Here is a 10,160-nt window from a genome sequence, read left to right on the forward strand (position 1 = left end):
AAAAGTTATGTGACACAATCTAAACTATTTTTTGTGAATATTAATAATGAAGTAGCTATTTTTTATAGAATTTTATCTGCTTTATTTATAGATGAGTGTTTTTGTACTTCAATGTGATAATAGGCAAACTGAAACTGTTCAAATCTTGCCCTTGAACAAATGCAAGAGATCTTAAATTTCTTAATACTGTTCTGTGTGATGTGGTGGACAGCTGTGTGATCATATTGATTTTTAAGCTGAAAGTGAAGTGGGAGGAGAGGGTGAATAGGACTATAAAATCTTATTTTCTGGTCTGTTTCATATACATGCGGGGCTCATTAGCAGGAAGAAAGCACAGGCAATTTATCTGTTGTCACTGTGGTATGCCTAACACTGGTTTACTAGGATTAAACAAGTGAAATGCTGTTGTGAATCTCTTAGCACAGTGTTCACATACCTAGTGCTTGGGAGCAACGCTTAGTTACCAGTAACAGAAACCTTTCATGATCGTAGAAGTAGCTGTTCCGATACTACTGAAATAGAATTACAGAGCTATCTGACGTATTATATTTGAACTCCTCCAGTGACTTGATTAAAAATCATTTAGTATTTGCTTAACTATAGTTACTAATTAATGTGTTGAAATACTGTTTCAGAATATTGAACTTTGAAGATCATCCATTCAAACTGGCATTACATATAGCTTTTTTTCTTCCATGCCTTATGACAGAATTTTCTGGTTTCATTTCCCCTGTAGCAGTTTACTTTCATTCCTCACGCTGGGCAGGCACAGTGGGTTAAAAGGAGATTCTGTAATGCTGTGAGATCTTGCTGGTGGTAGCCCCAGCTGGCACAGGGCCCACTTGTTCCCCACTTAGTGGAACAGAGAACTTCGACTCCATCGGGTTTCTGGTTACCTGTGTTCTACTGTCATCACAGTTGTTAGGAAATAGAACAAGGTGGTTGGATTGCTTGGCAACTGGAAGAAAGTGTGGGGTTTGGGGTTTTTTTTCTCAAAAGCTCAAAGCTTTTCTTCCAGCTGTCTGGCCTGGTATTTCATGTGACTGGAAGAATTAGACTTATCCATCACATATTAAACTCTACCTTAGTTATTTAGTATGTGGGAGGAATGATTTTCAGATAGGGCTTCATCTTCTGTGTATTTTTAGTTCTGCAGTATGCATTGAAATGTACCGCAGGTGTACTCTTTCCTTCTTGGTGGGTGGTAGGTTGATGCCTCACACCAGGTTGTTTTTGGAAGTGTCTCATTTGCAGCGCCAATGCAAGGTCCTCCAACAAACAGCTCTGTGCGTGCGCGGCATGTACCTGGACACCAGCACCTAGCACAAATTCTTGTGACAGCAAACACGAGAGTTGGACATAAGGTCCTACTGGATTGCACCAGCTGAAGTCAGAGTTCTTCACTATTTGTACTGCAGCAGTCAGTATTGTAGATGCACCTATAAGTGTCGAATGGCTGAAGGTCTGAGGTCATTGTCTGAGATCTGATAAGGGTCCCACTCCTGGTTCCTTGTGTGGTTTCCGCCCCCCCAGTGATGTACAGACAAGTCCTTGAATTAATTTGCTTCAATAAACAACTAGTAAGGTGTGGGGAGAGTTCATTATCTTTAAAGCACACTAAGACCCAAGATGCTAAACACTTTAGATCCTGAAATGGCAAGTATGCTTTAGCAGTGCAATCAGTAAGTCTCCGTTGCTAGATGATGTATCTGCATAGTCGTTCCTGCCCTATATTAAGTACATTTCATTGTGTGTGGATAGTAGCCATCATAAATCCTAACACATAAAAATCTGAAGATGGAAGTCTTGCTTAATTGAGTTACTTATTAAAACTAAGGATGTATTTATCATTTTTATCAAAAAAATAAAATCTACTTACCTTTAGTTACAACTTTAGGGATTGTGCCAGTTAAATCTGAACTCAGATAAATAGATGGCTCACCAGAAATCCAAGTGTTCATGCAAAAATAAATACATTTCTTTGCTCTTACACATTCTTATTTCTCTGTCAGTCACTGTTACTAGTTTATAGGTGTTCGCAAGGAAAAAATAACAAACCTATCTGCAGCTTGTGGAAAGGTCAAGGACTTGGTACAGTCTCTGTTTGTTGAATTCCAAACTGAGGGTTGTTTTTTTCAACTGCTTTAGTGGTCTTCTTCATGAGAAGTAAGTCTTTAAGGCTTACACTATTCTGACATGAATACACTGCTGTTCTGCACTTGCTGGTTCGGTACCAACAGCTTTATAACTTCAAAAACTGTTGGTCAATGTTAGGAAAAATGCAAATGCTTCTATTCTTTGAACCAGAAATTCTATGCAGATCTTAATTGCTTTTTGTATTACACTTTTGTATGATTTGTTTTACAAAGCTTTTCTCCTACCTTCTGATTGTTATCTAAACTGAATTCTCAGTATCTTTTAAGAAGGCCTCTCAAGACTTAATAGTGTATACTTTACCAATTTGATATTAAAAGTTGATAAAGGCATCTATTGTGCTATGAAATTCAGCTTTAAAATAAGCAGATTGTTAATGGTTACAAAACTATAGTGATTTGGAAATGTTTATTGTGGACAAAAAGGGACCAGAAGCATAAGTTTGTTTTTTTTGTTTACTGTAAAACTAAGCATATTCTTATTGAGCCACATTAGTTACACTTGAGGTACCTTTAAAAAGATGACACACATTGCATTAATCTTTTGTGTTATTCTGTCAATCCTCTTAAAGCACCTTATTTAACTGGGAATCGTAATCTCACATGACAACACCAACTAGAGGGTTCAATTTCAAAACTGCTTGTTTGAGGTAGCGTGAAATTGTTATCAATGGTGGCCAGCAGGCAGAAATATCTCTGAAGGCAAAGAACAGATTGTATATTCTTTATACCAGATTAAATATTAGAGTTGCTGGAAACATTATTCAAGTTTAGAAACGTGCCTTATTTTGTTGCAAAAAGCGCAGTGTTCCACCCATTTTGGTTTTTGTTTTGAGTCTTAAGACTCAAAACAGTAGCAGCAGTAGCACTCGCATCCAATATATCTGTAAAAGGAACAAGAGAGAAAATGGGCCAGGTCCTTCCCTGTGATATACCTGAGCTTGACTTGTACAAAATGTGCAAAAGCCTGGTGACCAAAATGTGACAGATACCCTGGAGACTCGAGGCAGCTATGCAACTTAACAAAACGTTAAAAACCAAGCTACTGTGTCCCAAGATGAAAATACTTTTTTTTCTTTAAGTGAGATTGGCCAGATAAATACTCCTAGACAAATCTCAATTTTTGTATTAGTGACAAAGCCTAGGAAAAAAAATTGAGTTTTAAATTCTCAACATAAATGTAATTTCACCCCCACGCTCCCTTCTCCATTTGCAGATGTCTCTCCATCTCTGCAGCATTCGCTCATTACAGTTTGAATTTACAGGAACCCACACAGCTGAGCTGCACAAAGAATGTTTCAGTTCCCTTCTAGAAACACAGACAGGTTGCTGTTGGCCCACTCTAATGTGTTTTGTAAAGGAAAAGAGAAGCAGAGTGTTGGTTATCAGCGATTTCTCAGGTGGCCGTGCAGAATGCCGTTAAATCAGTGAGAGCATAGTTCTGTTTCTTTCACAAGAACAAAGTTCCTCCCTCACCACAGGCAAACTGACCTCTCTGGCTTGAAGTGTTAAGCCTGTTCTTGAAAAGAAATGCAAAGTAGCAAAAGTCAAATACCAGTAATGGTGAAAATAAAGCATACCTTCATTATGCAAGACATAAGATTTGTGCCATTTTCAGGTCTATAATGCTTTCTTTGCCAAGAAGAATGTTAGATGCGGTAGCATTAATTTTCAGTAAGAAGCAGACTGTTTTGAAACAAGCATTTCACCTGTCAGAGAAAAAGCTCTGCAAAGAATGTATCTGACTGTCTCTCGTGAATAATCCCATTTGATTTCTGACAGGAGTTTTATTCTAAAAAGGAGAGTTAATCATGGACATTAGTCTTTGCAAGGCAGAGCCTAACCCAGTGTCTTCTGTTGGTACTAAAATTCAGTGGCGCAGAGTTTCAAATTGATGTCACTGGTATGTTTTTCTTGGGTTTATTCGTCAACGTTTAAGTAAGGATAGTTTAAAGTTGAAGTCCCATTTCTACAAGACTTAAAAATAATAGGCCAGCAAGCAATGAGCTCAGAGAATTCTAGATCAAAATGAAATTAAAACTAATTACTGCCTTTCCAGCTACAATTAATTTCTCTGTCTGCACATTCAGAGATACAGGCACTGAGTCTGTGAGAAATAAATGTTCGTAGTCAATGCAAGAGTGACCTTCAGTTTCCAAGTACTTTGTTCTCAGCAGGGAATGCCAGGTGCTTTGTAGATACTGCACAAGACAGGAAATAGAGAAACGAGTGACATGAGGAACATGGAACTTGCCAGGTTAGAGTTAGTTTAATATATTTCTTTGAGGATAATTTTAGACGGAAAATTGAATATGCTGCCTCAGAAGATTTCTTGATTTTACACATGTAATATTAATCAGATCAAAGTGCTTGTCTCAAGTGTTGTCCATTTAATGGGTTGATATGTTGATGACCTTTAACAGGGTTCATAAAGCAATTAGAGGGAACTGGGAAATGATAGGGATTCACTACCTCAATTCCCTGACTCCTGAAATCCAAGGCTAGTTTCAGGTCTTTAACATACCAGTGGTAGTATACATCTGTAACTTCTATACACTAAACTAGAAGGAACTGCTATTGTTTCATGGATCTTCCAATAGCATTTTATTTTAATCTTTTAATACAGGCCTAGAATTTGCATATTCAGCTGCTCCCAAATCCATGCAGAGTGCTATTATGGGGCTGTTTTTTTTCTTTTCGGGGATTGGATCATTTGTTGGCTCTGGATTGTTGGCACTGGTGTCTATTAAAGAAATTGGCTGGATGAGTAATCACACAGATCTTGGTAAGTTATTTGCAGTGTATTCATGGTCTGTAAAGTTGAAGGCTTCCTTCAGAAGCAGTTAAGCATCAAGCATGTGGGACTGTTGATTCTTAGCACAGTTATTATTTTAAAAATATAAATTTGTCTACTGTTTTGTTAAAGACAAAGTTTCATCTTGCATATACGTATGCAGTAATGTGACTATGCAAAATGATACATTGCCCTCATGAAAGCATGGGAAATATCTGTAAGACCTGTCAGTTACCTGCTCAGCTTTTACTGCATTTCATCACTAGAAATCACTTACGAATTTTTGTATTTTAGTAAAAAATATTTTAAAAATGTATGGAAGAAGAATGTATTTCATAAAGTACTGAAATTACTTTCTGCAGTTAGGAGGAGTAAAATGTACTGATCTCTCAGTGATTATTCAGCTTCCTAGTTTCAAGAGACTGTTGAAATTACCAGGAGTTAATTCTGCATTTCTGTCTGCTAGCTATTTATACTCTTAAAACAAGTCCAATGTGTCACCTGCTTTGTATTGCCAGTTGAAGTTAAAAATAATTATTGGCACCAGTAGGTGGCACCTTGGGAATATCAGAAAATCATACCGTCATCAATGGGCTAATTAGTTCTACCAGAAGGAGCATGAAAAGTTCTTAAAATGTGTGCTAGACCTACTGTGTACACAGGGCTTAAAAGGGCAGCCTAAACTTACTTTATATTTGATAGGAGAGAAATTGCCATTTAAGCTTGATTTGCATGCTACCAAAAAGTAACGTTGTCTCGAACAGTACATATGCCGCGAGTTGTCATCTTTGGTTTATAAGTCTTTTCTTTAAAAAACTGCAAAAGATGACAAATAGCGTTAACTTTATGGAAGTGTCCTCAACAAATGAAAATTTAATCATGTTGACTTTTTTCCCCCCAGTTAATTTCAAAATTAGAAGAGCATCGTTTTCTGCAATTCTCTATAAGATAATTCAGTAGATAAGGGCTCAATAGGAGGATAACAATTTCATACAAGTTAATATATGTGATTTTTGAGGGTGCTTTTTTAGCCTCTTGCCTGTATTTCCTGAAGCAGCCTAAGAGAAGACAGTGCCGAATATTTTCTCTGTAAAATATTTAGGTTGTGCTAAATATATCCAGAGTTGGCTAGAACTGGATGATGTTACCTGTCATGACTCATTGGTCATCTGTTTTGAATAAGCTACTCAGCTCAGTGGATTGTCCTTTGGGCAGCTGTCAGAACTGGATATTTCTACCTTTCTTAGGCCAAAGACTCGATCTACAATCGAGCCTTCTCAGCAGGTATACGTCTGGCTGAAGATTGAAGCACTCAGTGGGTGATTTTGATTTGTAGCATCCATGGTAGCTACTGTTTTAACTGTTTATATCCGTAACTGTTTATAACTCAACTTTCATTTGGTATAACATTATTGAAAGTTCTCATGTTCACATCTAAAATTTACTTAAGCCTTCCAGGGCAGGAATTGTACGGAGGAGGATTTATGAGTGAATGACTTCTGAATTTTTCATCAAATGCCGTATAATGACTATACACACGTGCACCAAGTTTCTGCTATTTATGCTAACTCATGGTATCATTTGAGGGAACTGACTGCCTCCAAAATCGACTGAGAAAGTTCACTCTCTGCTGGTACTTCAGTGTTGGTTGGTGCCATTGAAATGACTGTTATTTCTCTGACAAAAACTGAGATTTCATGGGTTTACTATTCCATCTCATAAAAGATAATTACTACTCTTTAAACATGTCTGCTCTTGAAATGGAGATTCACATGTATATTGTATTTTAAATGTCAAGGAAAGACTCAGTTTAATTTTACTGCCTTTTACTATAAGTACATTTAATTGAATCTTAAGTTTCAGTAATTAATCTAATCTGAACCTTTATAGGCATGCTGCATAAACAGCTTGTCGAGATCGATGTATACTTCACTACTTTTACGCTTTCTAACCTTTTGGATAACCAGAATGGTCCAGTTGGCTGTGGCTCATGTGGCATGTTGAAAAAGAGCCACAATATATTGTTCTTGGAAGTACAGCAATAGTTAGTGCATATTTCTTAGTAGAGGAATAATGTTTTAGAAATGAGCTTTCCTAATTTAAGATTATTTAATGTGGTACAAATCGCTAATTTATAACAACTTTGAAGGAGTGTTGAAGGTGAATTGAAGCAAAAAGAAACCACCCATGGTTTCATGAATTCTAAACTTTGTTCTGAAAGAAGGCTGAGAGAAAATTTCAGTAATTGCTTGCTTTATATCTACAGACTTGCCAAACTTTTTCCTTAATAGCATTTGTTTTTTGATCCTTTTTATTTTATCCTTGACTTAGCAGAGAAGGGAGGTACAGGCCTCCAGATGCAGAGAAGCCATAGAGCATTAAGCAGGGCCGAAAAAGACACTGGAGAGGACTTTCTAGGGTATATAGTACAAAACAAATCATACTATGACCTATTTCAATTAAGCTGTAAAACGTAGGAGACTTTCTTTTTTGCCTTGACTGAAGCCTTATCACTTCACTGTGTTCTGCAGGCTCCTTAAGAGCATACCTAGTGAAGATGGTGAAGGCTTTAAGTTACTAGCCTGTGTGAGAGTGGCTTTGCTTCGATCCTGAATGCTGCATTTCACTGGGAGCTGTTTCTGAGCAGTTTACAGTCCAGGGCTTTATCTGCAGAAATTTCTTTTTCAAATCCATTTAGTGCGCACAACACAGGGATGCTTTCTTTTTTTGCTTTTGAATTGAGTTGTCTCCTCAAACATTTATAAGTGATCTCTATTACTTACATTATGAAGAAAGTAAATCATAGATGAAAATACACATTGAGGTTTTTAGCTGTTTCATCTGAAGTCAGCAAAGCATTGCAATTTTGCAGTATAAGAAACCAGACTTAAAAAAAAGGGGGGGGGAAGGGGCGGAGGGGAGAAAGGAGCATTATTAGCCTATTAGCCTTTTAAAAATTGTTTTGACTCTCATGAAATGTGCCCACTGCTATATGTGTGTAGTCTTCGCACAAAGTTCTTACAGTGGTAGGTGGAGCTTCCAGCAATTTTTTGTAAGAAAGAAATTGTGCAGTAACAGCGTATCAGCTTCCTCAGGGACCTAATTTGGTTTAAGGCATTGAAGCACAAAAGAAAGCGACCCTTGTGCTGTGTGCATCTTCCTCAGAGGTTCCGTCTTTTGCTCTGGATAATTAAAAATGAAACTATGCTGTCGGATGGAAATGTGATTTGGTTTGGTTTTGCTCATATTTTGCAGAAAAGTCCTCACACTTAAGTTCGAAGGGATTGACATTTTTATTTGTATAATCTTTATTATTGTTTATTTTTTCTCCCCAATTCTTTCCAGGTAATATTAATGGCTGCCAATTAAACTATTATTTTTTTTTGCTGGCTGCTATCCAAGGAGCAACCCTCTTGCTTTTCCTTATTGTTTCTGTGAAATACGATCATCAAAAATCGAAGGTTAATGAAGTGGCTGCCAATGGAAGAATCTGATATCTGTTAAAAAGCAGACTTTATTACAGCAGCACACAAAGAAATGGCAGCGCACCTTCAGTCTACGAGATCTGATGTTTGCTCCAGTGAGACTCTTACTAGACTTGCATGTTACAAGGGTTCTTGCCCCTGCCCCCTCTCGTGTAACGTAGGTAAGTGCCTTATGCTGGTGGGGCTCTTTTCTTGCACTACGTCCTGGCGGAGGACAAACACAAATCTTGGAAGTGTAGTAACTCTAGGCATTCAAGTTACTCTCTGTTAAATCGTGAGATGTTTACTTAACTCTTGAAAGTTGGGACACTTATATGTGGAAAATGAGTATAACGAGTCACATGTGATGTGGATTGGTCCTCACTGAAAAACTCTGCTTATTGAAGAACAGTGGATCTCGAGAAACACTCAACAGTCTGAATCCTACATTGAGGACACAGGAAAGCAAACATTTTACAGAAACCTCGAATAGCGATTACAAGAATAAATTTTCACTCCTGAGAGTCATTTTTTGGGAGAAACAGGGACAAATTAAATTGCAGATTAGCTCAGCTTAAAAAGAAATGTAGTTTTATAATTGACCTCTTACTGGCAGTGTCTCAAGGATGGAAGTCCAAACATGCAGTCAAGAGTATCCAACACTGAAGACTGCATTGTGTGTCACAGTAGCTTGTCATACAGCTGCTGTAAGTTTTGGCACACAATAAACACTTGTTGGGACTGAAATGGTTTTACTTCAGAAATGTTTTTATTTTTGAATCTGCATTAGATATATTGGGGCAATACGGAAACGTACATCTTTTGACAAAGCACTGTTCAGTCTAAAGCTGTTACTTCCCTAAGGAATATTCTAAATATTTGCAGAAAGAAAACTGAGATTGAATTCTCAGAAGATAAATGCGCAATAATAATTTGAAGCCTTTCAGCCAGTTCCTTCAGTCTTGCGTCTTACTTCTAGCTAACATGCCACAGGGTTTGTGTCTTTCAGCAACACATTCCTATAGCAGAGCAAATTGTTTTATGTTCAGCCTCTTGAATTTTAATGAGCCTAACAATTGTACTTAAGATTGTGTGCAGACTGTTGTGGAAGATGCAAGGAATTATGCAGAAAGAAAATAAAAACTCAACTTTTTATTAATGTGTGGAATTTTTATAGTTTCCTTTGTCTGCATTTACGTTGTTAAAATGTCCTTCTTTTGTACATGGACATCTTTTTTTAATGAGTTTACAAAATAAAATTAACTTCCATGCTGTGGCTTTTGACCCTTTGTTTCTAGGTGAATAAAATTATACTATAAAGATTTTGTTCTTTAGCCTTTATTTCCTAAATACACAGTGGAATCCTATTAGTTTTGTCAGATAATGTAGCAGTATGCAAGCTGTCCTGTCTTTGCTAAGGTAAATCAGTGGAGATGCTTCAGCTACTGTATTACTTAGTATGATTTAGAATTGGAATAACTACAGAAAATAAGTAAGCAACACCTCATATGAGGAAAAGCTAGTTTCCCTTTCTGACTTTGTTTTAAAAGCTCCATGTGCTATGTTTCTGGAACATCCCATTTAGAACCAGCTAAAAAGGCCTAATATTAAGGTGGTATAAGCTGCATAAGGAACATATAGGGACCAAATAACTTCTTTTGTGAACGTATGCTGGTTTAGTCATACACTTCTGATGCAGGGATGAATCTGTAGTGTTTCATGCTTATTTCATTAATTTCCAAAGCATAT

At 37.1% G+C, this 10,160-nt stretch overlaps 1 protein-coding gene across 1 annotated transcript in view; it reads left to right on the forward strand.

The window, feature by feature from the left end:
* Positions 1–9,687, forward strand: part of SLC15A4 (solute carrier family 15 member 4) — a 30,243-nt gene extending 20,556 nt beyond the window's left edge. The window contains 2 exon segments of the mRNA XM_009932516.2: positions 4,780–4,938; positions 8,293–9,687. Of these exon segments, the coding sequence (XP_009930818.2) occupies positions 4,780–4,938; positions 8,293–8,441 (308 nt within the window). The 3' untranslated portion in view covers positions 8,442–9,687.
* The last annotated feature ends 473 nt before the right edge of the window (positions 9,688–10,160 follow it).

Source organism: Opisthocomus hoazin, chromosome 13, assembly GCF_030867145.1.
Source record: "Opisthocomus hoazin isolate bOpiHoa1 chromosome 13, bOpiHoa1.hap1, whole genome shotgun sequence".
Lineage (NCBI taxonomy): Eukaryota > Metazoa > Chordata > Aves > Opisthocomiformes > Opisthocomidae > Opisthocomus > Opisthocomus hoazin.